General features: G+C 42.1%; 1 protein-coding gene across 14 annotated transcripts in view; it reads right to left on the minus strand.

Annotated features, from left to right (window-relative positions):
* Window positions 1-25,687, minus strand: part of LOC103245175 (protocadherin alpha-C1) — a 218,118-nt gene that overhangs the window by 17,768 nt on the left and 174,663 nt on the right. For all 14 annotated transcript variants that reach the window (XM_038007074.2, XM_038007081.2, XM_073010624.1 and 11 more), the window contains exons 2-3: window positions 12,025-12,083; window positions 10,015-10,103 (exon numbers count right to left, since the gene is read on the minus strand). In XM_038007074.2, the coding sequence (XP_037863002.2) occupies window positions 10,015-10,103; window positions 12,025-12,083 (148 nt within the window). The remainder of the gene's footprint in view (window positions 1-10,014; window positions 10,104-12,024; window positions 12,084-25,687) is intronic.

Raw genomic sequence — 25,687 nt, forward strand, 5'->3', positions numbered from 1 at the left:
ATGTTCTGAGGAATGCATCACTAGGCATTTTTGTTGTATGGACATCATAGAGTGTACTTACACAAAGCTAGATGGCATAGCCTACTACGTACCTAGGCTATATGGTATAGCCTGTTGCTCCTAGGCTACAAACCTGCACAGCATATTACTGTAGAAAATATTGTGCAACTGTAATATAATGGCAAGTATCTGTGTATCTAAACATAGAAAAGGTACAGTAAAAATATGGTATTACAATCTTATGGGACAACTGTCACATATGTGGTCCATTGTTGACCAAAGTGTCGTTATTTGGTACATGACTATATGTAGAGTCCCAACAAAATTCTACGTTGGAGCCAAGCCAAGAAAAGCATCCCTAGAAAGGATACTGTATACTTCACTTCTTTATCTCTCTCTCTCTCTGTCTCTCTCTCCCGTGTGTGTGTGTGTGTGTGTGTGTGTGTATGTGAGAAAGAAAGAAGGAGAATAGGAATGAATAAGGATTTTAAAAGAGAAATGCTGATGACAGTGGTTAATGATGGAGTTCCAGGGACCTGGCTGGGAGGTGGTTTTTGTGAGGATCTTCGTAGTGCCCTTCAAATCACAAACATTTAGAAGATATTATCCTGGAGGCAAGGTTGTGACCCTGGGCAAGAAAAGACCAAAGAAGCTAATTTGTATCTCTAAATCCCCAGATTCAGAGAGAACATACCAAAAAGCTAAAGAAATTAGCTTTAGTGAGTTTCCCTCTAAAGAAATTTCCCAAAGGCAAATATGTAGAATCGATTTATACTTGTTGCAACAGAAGGAAATTGATGTGACACTGACCGCTGAATAAACACAGCCCTGCTGACTGCAGACTGCAAGAACAGCAGTTGGATTGACATCTTGGTGACACAAGCAGCCCACAGGGGATGCTGGACTCTGGGGAGACTCTTTCATGGGTCCCATGGCCCAGTCATTGTCAGCAGTATACGGGATGATTTCATCTCCAGTCAGAGCTCCTGTAAGTATGGAGAGGGCCTAAGCTTTGGAGATATCCAGCTTGTTTAGAATCTCAAGGAGGGAGCTAGAGTGAAACTGGGTTGTTATACAAAATGCTCCCCAAAACCAAACACATCCTTAGATACATATGCATCCATAAAATTGACCCCGAACCATCCTACCCTCCTATCCACAACACAGGAAGCATCACAGGAAAAGCAGGCGGGATTTAGAACACTGGTAGGAGCATTACCCACCCCTCAACCCCTAACACACACATACACACCAATCAGGCTCTTTCTTCTTTTTTTCAGGGAAGTTCTGGATATAATCTGCTTTCACTTAGACGCAGACGCTAGATGCACACAAGGCAGGCAATATGTGTTGCCCCATCTCCTGGCATCACTTGTGACAGTGACTTTTCCATTATCTACCATGCCCCAGGATTGAATCCTTACAGATTGGCCTCTGGGTGATCTAAAGAGTACTGTCCTCTCCCGCCTGCTCCCAACTCTTGAAACAATATTCTTAAACCTGGGGCAGAACAACATCTCTAAGTCCAGAACACAATAATGTATTGGGAACTATTTTTCTCCTCTCTCCACATTTCCACCTTTGCTCTTAGAAAAGGGAATGCCCACCAAACCAATATCCCCATTCTTTGCAGCGATGTGCTAGGAAAAAAACTTTTCATCTTTCATCTACTTCCTTCTTTACTCTTCCCAGGAAGGGAGAGTAGTTTACCTGATTGGGTAGATCACTGAAAGCATAATTTAAATGGATCATGCTTCTTGACTGAGCAAAGTTAGCATCATCAGTCACTGTTCTTCCATGACACATCTCATCTTAATTCTCTTTCTCTACGCTAGTTCATTCTCTACTGAAATTAACTTACACACACACACACACACACACAGCCACTTCTGACTGAACATGAAAAACCATGTGGTAGGCAGAATAATGGCCCCACCAAAATGACTGCATCCTAATTTTAGAACTTGTGAATATATTATGTTACATGGCAAAAGGGACTTTGTGTTAATTTGTTATGGCAGCCCTAGGAAACTAATACAGATTTTGGTATCTGGAAGTGGGGTTCTGCTGTTATGAATGCCTAAAAATACGCAAGTGGCCTTGAAATTGGGAAATGGGCAGAGTCGAAGAATTTTGAAGAGCATGATAGAAACGGCCTAGATTACCTCCAACAGGCTGCTATTAGAAATATGCATATTAATGGCTCTACTAGAGAAGACTCAGAAAAAAGTGAGGAGCAAACCTAAATTGTCATGAACAATTGTTGTTACAAATATGGACATTAAAGGTGCTGCCGGTGAGGGCTCAGGTAGAAATAAGGAGCCTGTTATTGGAAACGAAAGGAAAGTGGATCCTTGTTATATAGTGGCAAGAACACACCTTGATTTTAGACCAGTGAAACTCACTTTGGACTTCTGACTTCCAGAACTGGAAGATAATACTTTGTGTTGTTTTAAGCCATGAAGTTTATGATTAACTTGCTACAGCAGTAATGGGAAATAAATCCAGACCCCCTACGGTTGGCCTAGAATTCAGACAGTAAATAGTCTCTTCCAAGTTACCAAGCTATTCCCTTCATGTATCATGCAGGACAAGGTAATAGTAATGTGTTAAGTGTATAGGGTTCAACAGCAAGCAGACATGGGTTCAAATACTGCCTTTACCACTGCATTTATTTATGAATTCAACAAAATTTATTGAGCATCATTGTGTGCTAAGCATCCTGCTTGACACTGGGAATACAATGGTGAGCAAAAAACATTTTTACTAGCTGTGTGAATGTAAGAAAGCCACTTAATTCTTATGAGCTTTAATTTCTTTATCTGAAACATGGGAATAATAATGTACTTCTCTCAAAGTTAAGTATGCAACACATGTAAAGCACTTATCACAGTTCTCAATAAATGTCTTCCTCTCTCTTGTTCTAAGAGACTATTTCTACAATTCAGGAGGCAACAGTATGGGATTTAAAGACGTATAAAACTTGAACCAGGCCAGGTGCGGTGGCTCACGCCTGTAATCCCAGCACTTCAGGAGGCTGAGGCGGGCGGATCACGAGGTCAGGAGATGGAGACCATCCTGGCTAACATGGTGAAACCCCGTCTCTACTAAAAATACAAAAAATTAGCCGGGCATGGTGGTGGGCACCTGTAGTCCCAGCTACTCGGGAGGCTGAGGCAGGAGAATAGCATGGACCAAGGAGGCGGAGGTTGCAGGGAGCCGAGATCGTACCACTGCACTCTACCAGTCTGGGCGGCAGAGCGAGACTCCATCTCAAAAAAAAAAAAAAAACTTGACCCAGCAAAGACCCACTCACTGGAACATATACTTAAAAAAAACAATGTCCTCAGGGCTCTATTTCATGGTTCATCATCCAACACAGAGCCAAACTCACAAGCTCAAAGGTATCCACCCTAGGGCTGTTTATATACCTAGTGATGCTCTTATCCCCATAAATCTGGACTCTCTGAAAGCAGCTTGATGTGCATCTAATGTAAATCATTCATACTGGCTGAGGCTTCGTCTTACCACAGACCTTTACGGTACTCATCTGATTCCAGGTGATTATGGGAAAAGAGATCCAACAGGTGTGTTCTTGGGTAAGACAGTATTTATGACACACAGTCGAAAAAGACGAGAGAAGACTTGGGGAATGTCACCTCTTCAGCTTCACACATGATACCAACTACAGCAACAGCTCTGGACACAAGATTGGGACAATGTTGGTAGAAAGCCCAAGCTGGTGAACCTTCTTGGAACATCACCAACAAACTTGCTTGTTTAGACTTTCTGTACAGGGCAGACTTTACTTATTTTTAAAGTTCGTTTGGTTGGTTTTTTACAGGTAATGGCATCTATAATTTCAAGACCGAGGGTACACTGGGATCCAGCAGACAAGGAATACAACGCTAGTTACAATAAACTTCTCTGTGTTCTTAGGTCCACATTTAGTTCTTAAAAGTTACCTTTTCATAACCTAATTTTCTATTATTATGCCTCTTGAGTCTGACTTCTACAAAGCTCTCAATTTCCTGTTTCAAAAGTAGCACAAGCATCCTTCTTCCCCCTTACTTCCTTTAGTATTACCATCTTCAGGACTGACTTTTCCCATCCTTTGCCTAGCCCATGCCCTTGGAGATAGACCATTTCAGACAGGGCTGTTGCTGAGGAGGCTCTTGGTCTCACTGAGATAAATGTGGAATGCCATCTATTTCTGCTCTCCCTCTTTTTCTGATTGTGAGTAATGGAGACTCCAAGTGCTGAGGCAGAGTAAGATTCCTCTCCAGTCCACATACTCATTGCCAGGCTTCCTGGCAGTGACTAATCTTATGGCCCTTTCCTGGGGGGCCCCTAGTCTCTAGCCAGTGCTTGAACTGAATATGTTTCTCCAGATTAGGCAATGACCTTTTCAACTGCAAAGCTGACTGCCTCTGAAGATAAAATTTTCACGTTCCTGTGAAATCTGGGCAGAATTTATTTTAAAATATTGCCATGAAAGACCCTTGCTGTCACTAGGGCAGACTTTCATTTTTAGTTTACTTGTATCAGTGAGGCTGAGGACAGGGCTTGCCGGAGCCGTAAAACTTAAAGGAATTACAAACTATCTTCCTCCTCTGCCCTCAACCCAGGTTATAAGCAGGTCTTTCTTGTTGAAGCACCTCCCAGGAGGAGTTCCAAGCCTACCAATTCTAAATAATCTCAGCAATTTTCCCACAGAGTGAAGTGCAGACTCTCCACCCTCCGTATCTTCTTTCCCACAAAGCTCTCAGTCACACAGGTGGCCCATCACCTTTGAGCTGAGGCAGGTGGCAAAGTTGGTGAGCCCCCACTTCCTTGGCCCTTTGTGACACTGACATCTCCCCAGCAGAAACTTGAATCTCCCTTTTGACAAGGGGCTTAAAACTTCAGCTACAAAGAATGGTATATAAAGAAAGCTAGAAGGGAGGGTAATTCAGAAACTTTCCTGTTTTATGCAACCCTCTTAAACAAAAGAAGGGATAAAGTGTTTTATTTTTCTAAGATATATTCAAAAGTTGTTTCTCCTGACAAGGTTTTCAGGGGCCACACTGTATTGCTTCAATGTAGCTGGCATATTAAAGGAATCAATGATAAGTGAAGAAACTATAGTAAGTTTCTATTCCCTTACCCTGCATTAGCCTGCTTCTCTCCATCATGGGGCTTGAAGGAAACTGCAGCCTAAGAGAACAGTGTTGCTCTATTCTCCTCGCTACACTCTCTAAAATGTTATATCCAGGAGCATACATCTGAGTGCATATGAGACTGGATAGGTTTCAGGAGACACGTGATCTCTGTTTGGGGCTACTGTTATGGAAGAAACTCTTTTATTATGTATTATGGTCTTAATCATGACTGTATTCTGCCCAGGCTACCAATCCTAGAATAATTACCATGGAGCAAATGAGAGGTCCAAGGAAATACAGAGCGTCTAGGGAAAGAACTATCTTAGAATCTTTTCATAAACAAAAATGTTTAATTTCAGAAAACCAGGAAATCTCCATTCTAGTCTTTTATTTACATGACCATTAAAAGTGGAATGTACAGAGTGTTTTCCCAAGAACAAGATGAAGAAAGTCATGAATGGATGGAGCCAGCAAAGACTTAAGTAAGCTTCATGGCTTCTCCTAGGTAGAGGATGCTAATTCCCCTTCCCACACCCTTGCTTCCTCCCTTCAGGTCAATCCAAAACAAACAAATTCTTTATCATAAGCTGTAAAGAGAATTCCAGCAAACACAACGAATTTCACACCCCCAGAAAGTAAAAGTGCATCTTACGAGGACTTACTTTCCTCAGGTAGAGAAAGCTAAGCCAACCTGGCACTCCTGGGCTGTCAGATGGCAGGTGAGAGCGAAGGATACTCACAGGCGGGAGCTGCCCCACTCACACAGATCCCTGACCTCATTTGTTTTCTTCCTAATAAGGATATGCACACACCTCCCAGGACTGTCATTGCTATGACAACAGCAGAAGTTGAGGTTGAACAGGTTAGTGGAACAGCATGCTTTCTAAATTCTCCAACAAGGCCTGAGGCTGCACTCACTCATGAAATGGAAAAATTCATGTTGACAGTGCTCCTAAATAGATTCCGAAAAACTTAAGGATCATGCTTTCTTTCTGGGGAAGGATCAGAGATGGAGTCTCCATGGAGTCTTTCTATGGGAAGTTGGTTTTGTCAGAGAGGTAAGAATCCTTGAGACAATTAAGATTATAAATCCCCATATAAAACTAGGGCACATAAACTGTGTCCATTTTCCACAGAGTAAAGAGATGTGGCAAATCAGGGCAAAAGCAATCCCCTAAGGAAACAAAGAGAAGGGCACTTAAAAAAATCTTCTCTATAGCAGATTCTTCCCACAGAGAATACTCAGAACAACCTGGGTCTAAATTCTGATTCATTAGTCTAGGATAGAGCCTAAGAATCTGCATTTCTAACAAGTTTCCGAGTATTGTTGGTGTTGCTGCTCCTTTGAGAACCATTGTCTAAACCAAGGTTCTCCAACTAAGCCTCACTGCCTTAGTGGTTTGCCCTACCTAACTAATCTTTCGCTGTTTAGTCCCAGATCCCCTGGGGTCTTGAGAAACTATAATGTTATCTTCTGCAGTGCTGTGTGTTTTGAAATTTTCTGAACTATTTGTTCAGAAAATTTCAAAACTTCTCAAAATTTTGAAAATTTCAAAATTTCCCACTCTAAAACTAATGTACTGTTGCCTTAGGTAAGGCCTGAGAACCCCTGAAATGTAGAAAGAGGAGCTGGAAGAACCAATGACAGATAACAAAGCAGCCTGGCCTACTGAAGCCAGACCAGTTCCCTCACAGACAGTGGCAGTCCTTTTATAACCTCTGGGATTGCCTCTAGGAACTGATCACAAGAGGGCATTCATTAAAACCACTTCAGGGCATTCGTATTCCTGAAGTTAAAAAGAGCTGTAACAAGAGCGACTGGCCCTTTAATGTCCCTCCCCACCCCCAAACACATTCTTCCATCTGAAGAAGAGGCTGCAACCGTATTCCCTGCATTCCCAATTTAGCTAATTTTCTCTCTCTGCTCAGTCTCAAGGGAAGCTGAAAGGAAATAAGAAAGCCTGTGGTCCGGGTCTGCTCACACAGTGGGGAGGCTAGAGAAAGGGGCCAGTAATCAGGATTAACCAATTTAATGCCTGACTTGTTTATCCCACAGAAAACATCATTTGGTGATGCCCTTGTTGATCCCTTCAGAGTGTGGCATCTTTATCTTAGGCTTTTGCAGACTGTGAAAATAAATGAACAGTTTCTCAACAAAGCAAAAGAATTCATCAGTGAGGCTAGGCACAGGGGCTCACGCCTGTAATCCCAGCACTTTGGGAGGCCAAGGTGAGTGGATCACGAGGTCGGGAGATTGAGACTATCCTGGCTAACACGGTGAAACCTGTCTCTACTAAAAACACAAAAAATTAGCCAGGTTTGGTGGCACACGCCTGTAGTCCCAGCTACTCAGGAGGCTGAGGCAGGAGAATTCCTCAAACCCAGGAGGCGGTGGTTGCAGTGAGCTGATATCACGCCACTGCACTCCAGCCTGGGGGACAGAGTGAGACTCTGTCTCAAAAAAAAAAAAAAAAAAAAAAAATTAGACATTTATTAACTATATGTCAAGCACTATGCTCAGTTCTTTTTTCTCCTTTAGTTCTCATGGTAACTCAATAAAACAGGTGTTATTACTATTGCTACACCCAATTTACAGAAAGGGTAATTAAGAAAATATGAATTCAGGCAGTTTGTCTATGCTCACTCAGCAAGTAAGCTTGGGATTAGAATTCAACTCAAATCTGACTCGAAATCATAATCTTAATCTTTATGCCATATTCCCTCCAAGCAGTGCAGAACATGTATTGAGTCTTAAAAGCCTAAAAGTACCAGAAAGACGGGGAGAAAGTAGAGAATCCCTTTAACTTTACATCATTGATGCAGAGGTAGGTATTGAAAAGTATGATTAGGTTGCCACGGAGTAGCTGGAAGATGTAAGCCCTATCCAGCATAGTCCATGAAGACTGTGACTCATGTGTCAGCAGCCAGGCACAGTTCTGGATAAAATGGGTTATACAAGAGGGGCTGGGACAGTAAAAAAGGGAACAAGGAGATCCCCTCCTCTATCTCTGTAAAAAAGATAGGTTCTTAACATTTTTTGAATCTGAAAGAGGGACCTGGCCAGATGTATGAAATATCAATACATGGTTCCTGTTCCACATTTGCCTAGGAATACACATCAACCAGCATCACCACTGGGAGGGAGAATGTATTCAAAGTTAGTTTTTGGCTCACCAGGTCGACCTACAATGCCTCCATAAGAGCAAGAAAAACTGAAACAAAGGCAGGGTAGAAAGTCATGATTTCACGTGGCTTCTTTGGGAAATTCTCACCTTCCCAGATGCCTCCACATCCTGCAACACTTGGCAATCTAAAACCACTTCCTCCTCCATCATGTCTTCACTCCGTCATTGGCATTGAGGGTACAGATTTGTCAATGAACTATTTCATGTTCTTTCCCTTGCAATCTGTCAATATTAGCTCTCTAATGAATTGCTTCAACTTGTATATTTTTTGGACAAATGTGACTTTTAGTTGAATTGTGCAACATCCATAAATAGCAAATCCTGGCTGATTAGAATCAATGAACGCCCTTAGAGTTGCCAGCAAAAAATGGGCCCTTAGCTGCATGTTACTTAATAATTTGAAAGGCATCTGATTATTTTTGGGAAAAACCTTTTACACACACATTCTATGTCATCTGTTATGTATGTAGATATGTATTTGAATTTGAATGGATTCTTGCAAGCCAGCCATGTTATGAATATAAGTGCCAGATATACTTGGATTTGAAACTAAACACATTTGGGTTTGAATCCTACCCTCTGCCACTTACAAGCTATGTGAACTTGGGTACATTGTTTAATCTCTCTGTCTCTGCAGTTTCTCGTATGTAGAATAGATATAATAAATCCCTTGCAAGCTTGACTTAAAGAATAAATGAGACCACACATACAATGTACTTGGCACAGTATCAAGGCATATTATGGCTTAATAATTAGTAACTACTATTATCATCATGATGTTTCTATTAATAGAAGATTAGAGTAGACATATTTTGTGTCTCTACCAACACTTAATCTTCTCTTTCTGAAAACTGCCACAGCTATGGGCCTCCAAAGCCATATTTCTATTACATGACCCTGCTTTAGTGATAGGGCAAGAATAAGGATACCAAGGAAATGTAAGTTTAAGCAATTTTCTTATACTCACCCAGTCATTAGGTTTTTTACACAACTTGGCAGGTTCTCTTTCCTGAAAGTTTGGATTAGGAAAGGGTCCCTATTATTCCTCTAAACTAAGAAATTGTGAGACGATCATGTTTGGCAACATGCATGCCAAGGCACTAAAAGTCAGTCTGCAGAATGTTGTTGATGTGCAGAGAGAAGCAGATTAACTTTGACTTGAACTCAAAACAATGCCTTGGTTCTGATAACTTTCCACTTCCATGAGAAACCATCTTCCTTCCTTCCTTCCTTCCTTCCTTCCTTCCTTCCTTCCTTCCTTCCTTCCTTCCTTCTCTTTCTTTCCTACTTTTTCTCCTTCTTTCCTTACTACTTTGGGTGGCTTTCCATAGTCTTCAACCAAAAGATCTTTGTTAACAGTGTCATCTCTGTGCATAAGGCCACCAGATCTTCTCAGCATGTCTTGGATGGCCTAAGCATTTGAAAGGTACCTGATTTAAACAAACAAACAAATCCCAAAAACTTCATACACACACACACACGTGCACACTTTTCTTATGTCATCCTTTTTCAACTCCTGAAGAGCATTAGGTATAAAATCAAAATAATCATATATGTATGTATGGAAAAAAGGGAAGAACAAAAAGATAAAAGAAAAAGAGCCTTCAACATTCCTGATTTTACAAAAATAGGTCATCTGATCACTTTCTAGAACCCAAGAAAGAATGGAGAGACCCCCAGCTCTTTACCTGGTGTTGCACTGGATACTGTTGGCCACTGCTGATCAGGCCCTCCTGGACCAGCCCGTAGAACGCCAGCCTCCTCTAGGTGCACAGAGCTGAATAAACACACAGACCCAGATAACAGTTAGATCATAAATGCTTTCCCAGCTCTTCTTCCACCCTCAGAAATTGCTTACATCTATGAAGACAGGCCTGCAGCTAACACATTCTGCTCATGCTTGAACTGAAGCAATTATTGCTGAGCAGTCACCCTGCATAAACTGCAGAAGCATTGCTGACTTACTGCCTGCTATACTATTCCAGGAATACACATGTTCTATCTTTATGGCAATTTTGTTTCTTATTAACGCCATGTGGTGCTCACTAAATCTAACAGGAAGCCCATCAGAGGACTAAGCCATTTTAACATCTCGATGCTGAAGCAGATGAGGAGGGCTTGTTCTCAAAAGCTCCAAGACTCTCTTGTAGGTTCTCTTGTTCTCGGGTTCTCTATTCTAAAGAAGAAAACACACTAAAATTATTTTCTGATAATTGGAGTATTGTTCCAATTTGGCTATCCAATTAATTCTTAACCTTATTTTCTATTTTACTCTTTCTATATCTTTTAGGCATAGATGACCCACCCTGTATTTCCTGAGACTAGAGAAACCTGATCACCACCACTCACAGATCTCAGTTCAGAAGAGACTAATTCAGCATAAAACATTGCTGGGAGTGAGACACAAACTGGGAGACCTTTAGAGGCAAGCAGAGATAGAACATAAACTGTTCAAGAGAAAAGAGAACAAGGTGCAGCATTCATTTATGTATGTCTAATACTAACACATATTAATCTCAAATATTTGTTGGATGGATGGATGGATGAATGAATGAATGAATGAATGAATGAATGATGGAAGGAAGAAATAAGTGGGATCCTAAGAGAAAATGTCCAAGAAAACCCTCATCAAAATTAGAGGACCCTTTAATTTAATTTAATTTAATTTAATTTAATTTAATTTAATTTAATTTTGAGACAAAGCCTCACTCTGTCACTCAGGCTGGAGTACAGTGGCGGGATCTCAGCTCACTGCAACCTTGGCCTCCCAGGTTCAAGCAATTCTCCTGCCTCAGCCTCCCAAGTAGCTGGAACTACAGGCACTCGCCACCATGCCTGGCTCATTTTTGTATTTTTAGTAGAGACGGGGTTTCACTATATTGACCAGTGATTATTTGTTTCTTGGTCCTTCCCATTTGGTTTCCAAAGACATTTGCAAATAATGAATCTTTTATTTGGCCCCATGGCATGGATACTAGATCACCTCCAGAAATAATGGTAGTTAATCAATTACTGTCAGAGAGACAAAGTAGAGAAAGCAAAATTATATTTAATCTGAGTCTTAGACTAATGCTGTTACTCTAGGTTAATTTAAAGTAAGCTAGGTTTGGTCTCCAGATATCCAATAAAAGCCCTTTACATGGCTCATCCTCTGAGGAACCCATGTCATTGATGACAATAAGATAGCAACAGATGGGAAAGATGAGGACACTCTAATAGGCATGAACATGAACAACAAGAGCAATCAGTTATTGAGAGTAATAGGATGTAATAGTCAATATGAGATTAAAAAAAAACAAGGTAGACAACATGTATGTAAATACATTGTACAACGTACCCAAGTCTCAAAGCATGAGTATTAATTATTGTTTTTAAAGGAGGAAAAGAAAGCATAGGTAGACAGGGATGAAGGAGGTTGAAATTACTTCCCTGTAGAAATTTTGATGGGAGAAAATACACAGCGGCCTGTTTCTGTGATTTTACAGAGGACTCTATATTCCAGCACTTGATAAGCATTTGGCACTGACCATTTGCAATCTTTCAAGGAATAGACACAGGGACAAAAAAAATGCATTTTCCTGGCAAAGTACCTGAAGCTTTTTAGTTTTGACAGCTGCTTCTGGTCTATGGAGACGCAGTTTATCTGAGCCATACCAAGTTAAGGTTACTTCTGAGTGAACGAGGAGGGAAATACATACCTGTGCATGCCTGCTCTCAGGGAGGCAGAGTAACGCCAGTCAGGGTTGGGCTGTCGTGGCTGCAAAATCACAAAGAGAGTTTTCTGTTAAAATGACAAGACAATGTTCTCCCGGGGATGCTGTTAATTGATTAGCTACTCCTTACATATTTCCAGGCATCTAAAAAAAGTACTGAATGAGCCATTTCACGTGTAACTCTATGATAATATCTATATACATAGCACTTTAGAAGAAAATTAGTTCATCAGAGTCCTCACACAGATTAGATACCCTGGAAGACCAGATTTAATAATCTTGTAAAGGCCAGCTTTGGCTTTGCCTTGCCCAATATACATCTGTGTTCTTAAAACACTATGGGAAGAACAGTCTGTTTTGAGAAAGGAAAAGCTTTCATTGCTTTTGCCCTCAAGTGCCCCATTCCCAATTCAGTATCACAGCTATAACAAGGCACATGGCTACACAAGTTCTGCTGGCCTGGCTGGACTGCAGAGGACTGCAATCTGCTGCTGGCTTTGCAGACTGCAGCATATTTGACCCAGGGCGGATGTGCCCAGTCATAACCCCAGCAACTGATAACAGCCTCTTTGCTGATTGAAGAAGGATAGCAGGGAGAGGAAAACAAACTACTGCAGAGTTTGACCTTGTTTTGCTACCTAATCCTTTTCACAAACTTGTACTTGTTCCTGCTCCTTCCTGAGTGCTTTCCCTCCTCACTGAATCACTGCTCACTAAGCTCTGATTCTTTAACAGGGAGTAGCTGAAATCCAAGAAAAACCTGCTATATTTTGCAACAGTTGTGTATTGGAAAGATCTGTTGCCCTCTCTCTACAAACTGTCAGTCTGAAGGGGGAGAACAAAGAGGAAACTATGGGCACCCAAAGACTTAAAGACCGTTGGGGGAGTTACGCGCTGGTTAGAAGCTACTCAGAAATCACTGAGACATCATCAGTCATCATCACTGTCTTGTATCAGTAAGCAAAAATGTCACTGTGAAAAACTTGTGACACTCCTCCAGATGTGTTTTCATGGATGGAGATTAAGGTGGCCCTGTCACTGAATATTGAGGTATAGCTGAATGAAAAAATGGGGGATAAAAGTTGTATTTTGTATTTTCCTCTACATTATACTTACCATATTTGGTAGAAACAAAGCCATAGTAACATCAATAGACCATTCCAACCTGCCAATAATTCTTACTCCTATCATTCATATAGTTCCTTCAAGGGATGCAAAGTATTTAATAAACACATTTCTTCATAACAACCAGGAGAGAAATGATCACCATCTCAATTTTCAGACAGATTTGTGAATGGCTACATGATATTCGGTATTCAGAGAATTAGCCAAAGTCAAGGCCCAGAAAAAGTTACAACTCTGGGACAATTTACCTCAATGGTCCTCACACACTTACTGCTCTCTCTATTCTACCAACCTGCTAGCAAGATATGCATATGCAAGCTGCTTCCTCCTTTGTTTTTGAGTTCACAAAATGCTATGGATATTCCATATAACACAGCATAAAATTATCTACAGACCAAAGGAGTTTCCATTATCTACTAGCAGTGTTAGAGGGAACAAGAGAAAATGTTTGCAAATCATTTTATAAACCTGGAAATATGACTGAAATACTTTTTATCAATCAATCATCATCACCATCTCTCCCCTCGCCATCAGGAGCACTATCGTTAGCTTGTCAGCTGAGAGAACCTTTCTTCAAGAAAGACTGTAACATCTGCTGAGAAATGTTGCCAATTTTTCCATGATTGGGTAACATTCATGATGAAAATTGCTGCAACTTGATCTTTGGAATGAAATCATCAAACTCATTTTGCTGAAAGGCACAGTTCTAGCAGGACTGACCAGGAAACTCAGTTCATTATACAATCTCACTTCCCCAATGACACATTTAATTTGTCATGCTGCTATTTTCTATACTAGTCCATGAGCAACAATATCCTTCTCAGATTCATTTGCCAAAATCATAGTAAGATTTCTTATGGCAGTAAGATCAGGCAGGGAAAAGGAAAGGAAGAAAGCATATAATATGTTTTAAGTAGCTACACAGTACTAGATTTTGCACTTTATTACATACTGTTGCATGTATCCTAATTCTTTCTTTGTCAGTAAACTCTGTGAAAGGGATTATATCTGTTTTACTCATTAGACACATGCATATCTTCAGATATTCAAAAAAGCATAGCTTTTATATAGTCAGAGTCTAGCAGGCTTCTGGCATTTGGGAGGTTTTAAAAATGTGTTTAAATAAATGAACTATAATGCATAAGTCAACATTATTGTACTTAAATTGCAAAAATGAGACATCTGAACTTTAGAGAGATTAAATTACTGGCCTCATTGCTGAGTTCAGGTGACAGTCATGTTTAGGTCCCCTTAACACAAAAGTCTGTGTTTTACTTCATTTATTTATTTATTCATTTATTTATTTATTTTTGAGACAGGGTCATACTCTGCCATTTAGGCTGGTATGCAGTGGTGCGATCTCGGCTCCCTGCAACCTCTGCCTCCAGGTTCAAGCAATTCTTCTTCCTCAGTCTCCCTAGAAGCTGAGATTACAGGCACCTACCACCGTACCTGGCTAAATTTTGAATTTTTAGTAGAGATGGGGTTTCACCATGTTGGCCAGGCTGGTCTTGAACAGCTGACCTCAGGCAATCCACCCTCCTCGGCCTCCCAAAGTTCTGGGATTACAGGCTTGAGCCACTGTGCCCAGCCAAAAGTCTGTGTTTTAAATAAATTTACATGAAATGACATATATTTTTCTTCTTTCTCTTTTTTACTTCTGAGTTTCCAGGATACTGATTTAAAACAACACAAAACTAAAAGTAAAAAAAATGTACATGAGTTTCATCCAGAACTTGATTACACTTGGAAAAATTCAAGTTGAAAGGTTGACTACTGATATATCTGACACAGTAAGACATATATTACTATCACAATTTCAATCATAGTTGAAATAACTGTGATTGTTTAGTTCTTTAATACTTAGATGGTACCTCCCAGGACTATGCTTACTTTCTATTGGTAAAGAATTCCAATATGTCCTATTGCTTCAAAGGTTAGTCTTTTGGTAGAATAATGGTCACAAAACTCCATATGTAGAAAAATTCAATTAGGTAGTCCATATGGGTGATGTAGTATTACTGAAGAATAAGAATACACTTCAGTTCCTATTAAAATTATAAAAAAGATTTAATTTATCTTTTAATGATATTATTTGTGATTTATAACATAGGATATTTGAGCTACAGAAGGATGAATCGCCTCTTCTAAGATTTAAAGTAAAATAAGTTTAAAATACTCTATTTTATTAATAAACTCACACAACTACTCAATGAAATAATATGCTATCTTCGTGCCATGGAAATCCATGTGGAAGACATCAATAAATTGCCCTCTGGGACATAAGACTGCATATAATATCTCCTTTCCTTCCTAATAGAACTCTATTAAGAATACATCCACTGCAGATTTTTCATAGTGCTATTTTGTGAACATTGATATAAACTGATAGGCAGAATTCCAAGATGGCCCCAAGATCCCTATATTCTGGTGTGTACACCCTGAATAATCTCCAAGACTGTGATTGTGATGGATCTTATTCCCATGATTACATTATGTTATGTAGCACAGTTGGCTTTAAGAAAGGCAGATCATCCGGATGGGACTGACATAATCACATGAGCTCTTTAAATCTGGGTCTAGAGGTCAGAGACAGAAATCAGAGAGATCTGAAGCATAAGAGGGATTCCATGTGAGGGAAGATTCTCCAGTGCCAGCCCTAAAGATGGAGCAGACCATGGGACAGGAGTCCTGAGTCCTCAGTTCTCTAGGAACTGAGAGTGATCCCAGGCCAATAGTAAGTAGGAAAACAGAGATCTCAGTCCCCAAGCAACTGGATTCTGCAATCTGAATGAGCTCGATAGTGGATTCTTACTAAGAGCCTGCAAAAGAGAACACAGCCCAGCTGTGTTCATTTCAGCCTTGAGAATACCTGAGCAGACAACTCAGCCACATGGTACAGGACTGTGACATAACAAATAGATGGTGTTTTAAAACAATTACTTGTGGTAATTGTTTTTGTTACAAAGCACCAGAAAAGGGATACATAGACTGTTGCTCATTAAGGCAAAAGGGAATATAACATTCAAAATAATCATCATGTTGCATATTGGTCTTCTAGTATATCAAAATGAGGGCTGGGTACAGTGGCTCACACCTGTAATCCCAGCACTTTGGGAAGCCAAGGCGGAGAGATCACTTGAGGTCAGGAGTTCGAGACCAGCCTGACTAACATGGTGAAACCCAAAAATACAAAATTAGCCAGGCATGGTGGCGCATGCCTGTAATCTCAGCTACTTGGGAGGTTGAGGCAGGAGAATCGCTTGAACCCTGGAGGCAGAGGTTGCAGTGAGCCAAGATCATGCCATTGCACTCCAGCCTGGGCAACAAGAGCAAAACTCCATCTCAAAAAACTAAAATAAAATAAAACAAAAAGGTAATAAATTTGAGAATTCTGGGTGGAATACTTTCCTCTGAATGTAGTCATTTAAAATCCTAATTTACAGGAGCAGGAAAGTAAAATAAACATAACTTTAGAACATACCTAATGGGTTCCAGTACAACAGAAAGTGCTAGGTCTGTTTAGTTCTGGATGCATAGCCTGCCAGCACAGCAGCTACTCTCTCACTCACAGTTGTACCTCCTCGGAGCCCAGAGTTCTGACCCGGAAAGGCCAGAAAGGAACTGGTGGTGCTTATAAGACAAGGAACTAAGATTTCTCTTTACCTTTGCAGTGCTGGATATTCCTTTGCATTTGTCAAGTTAAAATTCTTGAAAGAAAAACCCTTGTATAATTTTCAGGTTAGCAGATTTAAAACAAAAGAATCCTTTTGACCTTTGATTTTTGAAGTCATGGTTATAGATTATACTGCTCCAAATATATGAATAAGCCAAATTTATAGTCATATTATCATATGCACAAAACATTGATCCAGGTGAAATTCTGTAAAAACCACATTTAAAGAAACCTGTAAAACGCCATCATATTCAGCTAAACCTCTGGGTTTGGTGACAGGAATTGTTCCTCAAACATTTGCAAATTGACATTATTCTGACCTCTCATTGAGAGCAAAAATTGGTAGGCAACCAAGGTAAGTATCTAGAACTGACTTTGCTATTCTGTCAAGTAGACAGCATGCCAATAGGCAACGTATAATATGCCAGGCTGTGTCCCTGCAGAGTGTTCTGAGTTAGACCAGATGCCCATGTGATGGCTCACTCCTGGGTCAGAAGGAAACAGTAGGCCAATGACATTCAAGCTACAATGAATAGATTTCTTCTTCAGTCAGAATGTGTACCAGATAAAGAGACAGAGAAGAGCTCAGCCATAATTCCATCTGGTCTGTAGAAAAACTGAGGAAGGAGGTAATTGAAATAAATTATTGTATCTTCAGACCAAAGAAAATAAACTTTTTCTCAGAAGAACAGTCCTATGACCGATATGAAGTTTGCAAACTAAAACAGCCCCAGCCATTATGAAGTGACTACCAGAGGATGAAAAACTGGAGTGGAAGTTCATAGACATGATTTCTTTGTCTATTCTGACCATTGTACAATTTTTATAAATTCACTACCACGTCACTTTACACTGAGTGTAAACTCTGTTCCAGGATAGAGTCATCAGTTAGAAAAGTCAGTGCTGGGGGAAATAAACTGAAAGAAAAATTAACTCTTTCAGGTCACTATATCTGGAATTAGGGTGAATATGCACACATAGTGGCAGAAATAACTGAAGGTTTGGTGACTACACATTGCTTTAAAATAAGTGAAAGTGAATGCAAACTTAACTCATCTCTGCTACTCTTTTGTAATTTGTACATGTTGTGCCAACTGGGCCCACTGATACACTATTGGACAAATCTACTAGAGCACTCAAAGTGACTCCTTAGCAATCACAACACCACGACCACAAAAGCACAGAATCTACCTTAAGATTTGCCGGGCATGGTGGCTCACATCTGTAATCCCAGCACTTTGGGAGGCCAAGGCAGGTAGATCACAAGGTCAAGAGATTGAGACCATCCTGGCCAACATGGTGAAACCCCATCTCTACTAAAAATACAAAAATTAGCAGGGCGTAGTGGCACGTGCCTGTAATCTCAGCTACTCAGGAGGCTAAGGCAGGAGAATCGCTTTAACCCAGGAGGCGGAGGTTGCAGTGAGCCAGGATTATGCCACTGCACTCCAGCCTGGCAACAGAGTGAGACTCCATTTCAAAAAAAAAAAAAAAAAAAATTTTGGTTTCTTTTTATGGAGACTCTGAAGGGAGTGCTAACCAAATTCAGTATCAAGTTCAGAAATTTCCAAAGAGAAATTCTGCCCTACTGCCAAATAGTTACTTCAGAATCCTCACTGCATAAGTGATTCATGAAATGAGCTCACTGGGGGTAAAATCTACCAGCAGATTAGAGTCTGGGGTTAAATGCTGATGTTTAATAAGCAACAAGAGAAAAATCAGTGAAATAATAGAAACAAAAGATCTTAACAGGCTTTGCCAATAGTGAAGCAAATACATAAATACAAATATATTAATGGCATGTGCAACATAGTGAGACCCCATCGCTTCCAAAAAACAAAAAAAACAACACTAAAAACTAGTCAGACACGGTGGCACACATCTATGGTCCAAGCTACTCAGGAGGCTGAGGTGTGAGGAATGCTTGAGCCCAGGAGGTCAAGGCTGCAGTGAGCCATATTCACGCCACTATACTCCAGCCTGGGTGACAGGCCAAAACTTTGTCTCAAAAAAAAAAGAATAGTAGTAACTCACTGATATGCCCATTTGTTACCTGCTTCTATGTAAGAAATTACTCTTTCTCCAAAAGCAGTTAATACATATGACTAGGTGAATTAGTGATAGCTTAAATGCCTGAATATCCCAAATCAAAGGGAATATAAACACTGGAACTTCTGTCTACTCATAGCATTGAGAAAAAGTTTTTGGAGTCAGATGAATACAACTTAAAATAACACTAGCAATGTGACTGTGTATATTACCTAACCTCCCTGAGCTTATTTCCTCATATGCTAGATTTTAACAAATATTTAATGCATCTCTTGCAGGTAATGAAATCATATATATATTCAATATTATAGTATTCAATATCTTGAATAATCTTGAATATTCAAGATTCAATAATATGAGATATATGTGTATATATATGTATGACATGCATATATCTATATAGCAAGGTGGTTAGTGAGTACAAATTCCCTTACTCTTCCTCTGTAATTCCCATCTACTTCTAATGTAGGCACATGGTACTAATTGTACCCCAGGACTCTCCTGCCATCTGTAGTAACCAGGTAGGAAAAAAAGAAAGCCCAACATGGGAATTTAACAGGTTGATCTGGCAATGACGACTTTCAGAACTGAGTGACTTTTGTTCCCATCTTGCCACACTATAACAGTGTGACTCACTCTCTCCCTATAATTGCAAACATTTCTGGAGCTGTAGATCTTGGGGCTCTTCACTGGATTTCCAAAAGTGCCTGGCAGAAATTTGCCTTTATTAAAAATCAAGCATTTTCCTGGCAAAATCTCCCCAAAGCAAGCAATTTCTGAAATAATTTTCACCCTAGATTAAATGTTTGTGTACGAAAGTACGTATTAACATACAGGTCAGTGTAAGACAGAAATAGTTTATGTATCAAATTGCCCCAAGCTTTAAGTCAGGAGAGGGAGGGTAACAGTGTCTTTCCTCTGAGCTTCCAGCTCACAGCTGGTGGCAAAGCTGAGCCTGGCCTGACTTGTTCACGCCTCTTTACCACCTGTAGCCCACCCCAATCCCAAAGGGCTTCACAGGAATTTGTTAAACAAATGTCTACAGCAACCTTATTTAAAGCTAAACCCTTTTAATGCTATGATCTAAAAAATTTCAGAATCTCTTTGATTTTTTCCCCCGTTTTTCTTAATCTGCAATCTGCCTCCTGTGGTTACTCAGCATTGACTAACACCAGGCACTTCTGATAAATGAATAAATCTATCAGAAATGTCAATGAGAAAAATCTACTCTTAATTAGGAATGGGAACTTTTGTGCCTGTGCATTAAATTCCTCAAGATTACCATGAACTTCAAATGCAACAATATGGACATTACTAAAAATACAGCAATATGTCAATGAAAATATATTGCAAAAAATAGGGGAGAGACAAATATTGTTCACACATTGTATAGTAGCTCTAAAAGCCCTTTCTACAAAGTAGATATTTGGAAAGGTAACAATTCATCACTATTAATGGGACAAAATTTTGGCTTTTGAAATCCAAGTTTTAAGTATCACAAAGCATATCTCTGTTATTTCAAGCATACATGCGGAGACAAACACACCACACAAACACACACATAATCATGTACTTTCTAATAATTTTGTACATTCTTCATAATAATAAACAAGCTGGCCTTATATCTACCTAAAACTCAAAACTAGTGCATATACTAACACCTGACTGTACACTTTACTGTAGGGTAAGCCATCCACTTTCCAAGCCAGCCTTTTGAAGCTATAGCAAATCAAATTTTAGATCCAGAAAATGAATGTATGCTTTGGAAGTACTGTCATTTAACTTAAAGACATGAAGGACTTGAAAAGGCTACTTTACATCTCATCAAAACCATAGAAACTGTCAACAGAAAATCAGAAGATTACAGGCTGCATTTAAGCTAAATTCAGGGAAAACCTCTTACAATGAATTCAGAGTATGCCAAGAAAGGTGCCTATAGGGAGAATTCTTTTTCCCTTCTCTTCCTCCTAATCCCAGCTTGTCTTGGTCTTCACCATCCCCCCACACCCCTAATCCACTCATTCTAATACCTCCCTGGCCCAACCAGACAAATTGGTACTTAATCTCTCTGCCTTACCATCATCCACTCCCTCTGACAGCTCCCTACAGAAGAGTTGCCACATCATACAGCCAAAGCAAACTTTAGCTTCAGTATGATGTCTAAATATTACAGCTTTATCACCTGTGACATGCATTTCCAGAGGATCTTATCACATAGGTTCAGTGAAAGTACCAGAAATATTAATTTCCACTGTAGACAGTCCAGAGTATAAACAGAGACAGCATACAGTGGTGACTATGACAGCCCCTAGAGGCCTCAGAGCTTTTTAAGAAACATCACTCCTATAGGATTTCAAAAGAAAAATTTCCCTGTAGATGATACAGCAGAGGCCATTTCTCCTTGAGTCTCATAACGTTACTCCCTAAAACATAATCCCTATTCCAAGGCCTGTTCTGTTTCTCTACAAATCTGTCCTTAGCATTAAATGTTAAGACTAATCCTCACTTCTCAAACAATTTTATGGACAAGTCTTCAGGCCTCTGAAAATGGAAAATAAAACAATTCTTTAGTGCTGTTTTTCTAGAGAGGAAATAGTAGATGATGATCAAAGTGTGGATACTATATATACTCAGTTTACCAGATAACTCTTGCCACTGTTAATGACTCAATAAAGCCAACCACAGGTTATTGGGGGATATGCGACAAATGCATGAGTTTGTAGAAGACTCCCTTACCACTATCTCACCTCATTTTGAGAAATAGCCTCATTTTTGAGAATAATCAGGTTCCCAGCACTCTGACCACTTTGGCCTGTGAGGTTCCTGCTGTCAGTCACTGCTGCTTGGGCTCCCGAAGGCCCTGGTCCTGTCTGGGCCCCTGTATTGTAAAACATGAAAGTGTCACTCCCTGAGCCTGCTGTCAGACAGGCCTTGTAGCAGTAGGTCTTGGTGAGGGAGCCATTCCCTCGAACTTCAATGAAGTGAGGCTGCACTTTCAGGCCATGTGGTAACCTGGCATCAATATTGTTGTTGGCCTGTTTGTAAAGTTCTGCAGGGCACCTCTCCCTTACTCCACAGAAGCCTCCACAGCATGCAGTGCCATACGCAGTGTAGCGGTAGCACTTGATGATGCTCAAAATGATGATTGTCAAAAGAAATATAAAAGACACTGTGCTTAATGCTATTATTAGATAAAGGGTAATTTCAGAATATGTCCGAGGGCTCTTAACATGTCTCTGAGTGTCAGGAAGGATTTTGGAAACCCTATCCACCACAGCTACTGTAATGGCCACAGAGGCTGATAGTGATGGCTCTCCATTATCTCGGACCACCACGGTCAGGTTGAAAGTGCTACCACTCTCATCTCCCATCTTCCTGGTAGTCCTAATTTCTCCTGTGTGCAGTTCTACTTTAAAGAGGTCCAGGTCAGAAGTCTGGGCTAGATGGTAAAAAAGCCAAGCATTTTGCCCAGAGTCTGAGTCCATGGCTATGACTTTGGTGACCAGGTAGCCAGCAGGGGCAGTTCGAGGCACCATCTCAAAGGCTGCTGATGAGTTCGTTGAGGTAGGGTACAGAATGTGAGGGGCATGGTCATTCATGTCCACCACATACACGTTGGCAGTCACAGTGCTGCTCAGTGGTGGACTCCCCTTGTCCTGAGCCTCCACAGTCACAAAGAACTCCCGAAACTTCTCATAGTCAAAGGAGTTGACAGCATAAAGGCTGCCACTGGCACTGTTAATGGAGACATAGGAGGTGACTGGCAGCCCTTGAATCTCCCTCTCCAGAAGGGAGTAGGTCACCTCTGCATTCTCCTTTTCATCTGGGTCTGTGGCTTGCACAGTACAGAGCAACACACCTGGCAAATTGTTCTCCTGTATGTAGATGGAATAGGAGTCCTCCAGGAAGCTTGGTGGATTGTCATTGATGTCAGAGATCTCAACCTTCAGTGTCCGCTGGGATGTGAGCTGTGGTATTCCCCCATCAGTGGCTGTCACCGTGATGTTGTAGACAGCCACTCGCTCTCGGTCCAGCGGGCCACTCACCACCAGTGTATAGGAGTTTCCAAAGCCATTCAGTCGGAAAGGGAGTGTGGCCTCCAGACCCAGGCTCACTTTCCGGTTGAGGCCTGAGTCTTGGTCATTGACACTGAGAACGGCTACAATGGTGTTAGGTGTAGCATTCTCAGGCACTGGGCTATACAGGTCCGTGAGCACCACCTCTGGGGCATTGTCATTCACGTCCACGATGTCCACCAGCACCTTGCAGTGACCTGCCATGGGCACTGGACCCCGGTCAGTCGCCTGCACATAGATCTGGTAGGAGGAGGCTTCCTCATAATCCAGCCCCCCAATTACTCGCACTTCCCCAGTACTGGCATCTATGCTGAAGAGCTGCCTCTCCCGGTCCGAAGTGTAGCTGCTCAAGGAGTACCTGAGCTCACCATTGGAGCCCTCATCCGGGTCTGAGGCATTCAGCTTCACCACCAGTGTGCCTGGGGGCGAGTCCTCCCGTAGCTGGACGCGATAAGTGGACTGGTCAAAGGCAGGAGAGTTGTCGTTAGTGTCCAGGACACGCACAGAGATCTGTGCCGTACCCGAGCGGGCTGGGATGCCCCCATCCACGGCTGTGAGAACCAGGTGGTGCAAGGCTGCCTGTTCCCGGTCTAGGCCCTTACGCAGCACCAGCTCAAGCACTTTACTGTTCTCCTGCAGGGGCTTAAGGTCCAGCTCGAAGTGCTCGCTGGGGCTGAGCTCGTAGGTCTGTACTGAGTTGGCGCCCACGTCTGGGTCCTGCGCACTCTCTATGTGAAAGCGCGCTCCAGGAGCCACCGATTCGCTTACCTGAAGCTGGTAATTGGGCCGCGGGAAACGCGGTGAGTTGTCGTTGATGTCCAATATTTCCACCTCAACAGCGCTCACCGCCACGGGGTTGTGCGCCAGCACTTCCAAGCTGAGCAGGCAGCGAGGCCGCTGCTCACAGAGCGCCTCCCGATCAATGCGCTCGTTGACGAAGAGCGCTCCACTAGTCAGGTCCAGTTCCAGGTAGCGCGGACTGGGCGCACCCAGATGGTTGATGCGCAAGCAACCCGGCCCCAAGCGCCGCAGCTCGAGCCCCAGCGCGCGAGCCACGTTGCCCACGAGCGCGCCGGGTGTCTGCTCCTCTGCCACGGAGTATCGCAGCTGGGAGGCCGCTGGGCCCGGTAGCAGCAGCAGCAACAGCAGCCGGAGAGGCAGTAGCAGCAGCCAGGGCATGGGCCGCCGGAGCCGTGAATGCTCTGTCGCCGCAGGTCTGGTGCCCGCCTGCTCCATAGCCACTGGCCGCGGCGGAGGCAGCCGGGCAGGGCCGGAGGCGGCAGCTTCCCCAGCCGTGCTCCACGCCCGGGCCCCGCCTCCGCTCGTGCCACCCTGAGCCCGCTCCCCCACCGCTCACGCGCTAGCAAACGCCTGGGGCCGCTCCCTCCGTAGGCCCTCCCAAGGGCTCCTGGCCCCACCGCCCTCGCTGATTCCCCATATTCCAGCTCCTCCGCTCGCCTCCGAGTCGCTCAACCCGGCTCGGCTTCCTGCTGCTGCTGCCGCTACCGCTCCAGGGGGAGGGAAAAGGAAGCAGAAGGGGAGACGGAGGGGGAGAGGGAAGGGGAGGAGGGCTCAGCAAGTCCTGCTCTGATTCCGTGCCCAAGTGGCGGACAGCGAACCCGGACTACTCAGCCTCTCCAGTCCCATCTCCTTCACCCTGGACCTGCCGGATCTCAGCGGACCGCAGGAACACGGCCACTCCCTTTCTCCCTACCCCCACTGTCCAGTTCATCCAGTCTGCACCGTCTCTCCCCTGCTTAACGGGTCTTTAAGGAGATTAGTCTGGGAAAGGCGGTCAAGCCCCTAGAAGTCTGGCTATCAGCTCCCCAGGAAAAGATTTCCAAGCGCAATTCAGGAAAATAAACTAAAGGGCCTTAGCTAAGTGTGGGCACCCAAGCGGCGGATCTAACATTAAAAGGAAACAACGCAGGGGGAGGCGCTCTGGGGTTACTGGCGATGGGAACTATTCACCTGACTCCCACATCTTCCCTGGACACTCTTAAGTACTGCAGAAAGTGCTCAACTCCTAGGGCAAAAGGAGGGGGATGGTAAATGCTGCCCTCTTTCCGGGAGGAAGCCTAAAACCAGCATCCTGGGATTCAAGACTCAATTCTGCTGTCGGCCAAGTGGCCCTTACTTTCAGTGTGTGCCTTGGCAAATAACCAATATTTTAAAAAATAGTCTCCATGAAGCTGTAGGCAAATCTGTTATTTGACCCATTTTGGCGATAGTGGGGAAAATCTGATAAAATTTTTAAAGAGATTCTTCTCTCAAGCTTTTTCTAATCTTGCTTCAAATCTTATTTATCATCCAAGACATTTTCTTTCAAGAGTGATTTAAAATTTTTTCTTTAATGGATGACAATGCCTTCAAGAGTCTGCAAAACCATTAAATCAAGAGAGTTACTGTTGATCTCCTAAGCCAGGCTGGAATTTGGATTCCATTAATGCTTTGCAGTTAAAACAAAACAAAACAAAACAAAAATCTGCTGTCATTAAGCAAAATGTGGGAATCTGGGATTTATCTTACAATAACCAGCAATTTCAATGACTGCAGCTTATCTTCCTTAAATATAAGACTCCTTAGACTTCTTCTGTGTCCTTAGGATTCCTTTTGTACTGCTATAGAGGCAACGCAGAGACAACAAATTCACTTCAGTAAAAGAGAAGGCAGAAGGATCAGAGGAAATCTTTCCATGCTGTGTCATTGCCTCTGCTGCTCG

This window comes from Chlorocebus sabaeus, chromosome 23 (assembly GCF_047675955.1).
Source record: "Chlorocebus sabaeus isolate Y175 chromosome 23, mChlSab1.0.hap1, whole genome shotgun sequence".
NCBI lineage: Eukaryota > Metazoa > Chordata > Mammalia > Primates > Cercopithecidae > Chlorocebus > Chlorocebus sabaeus.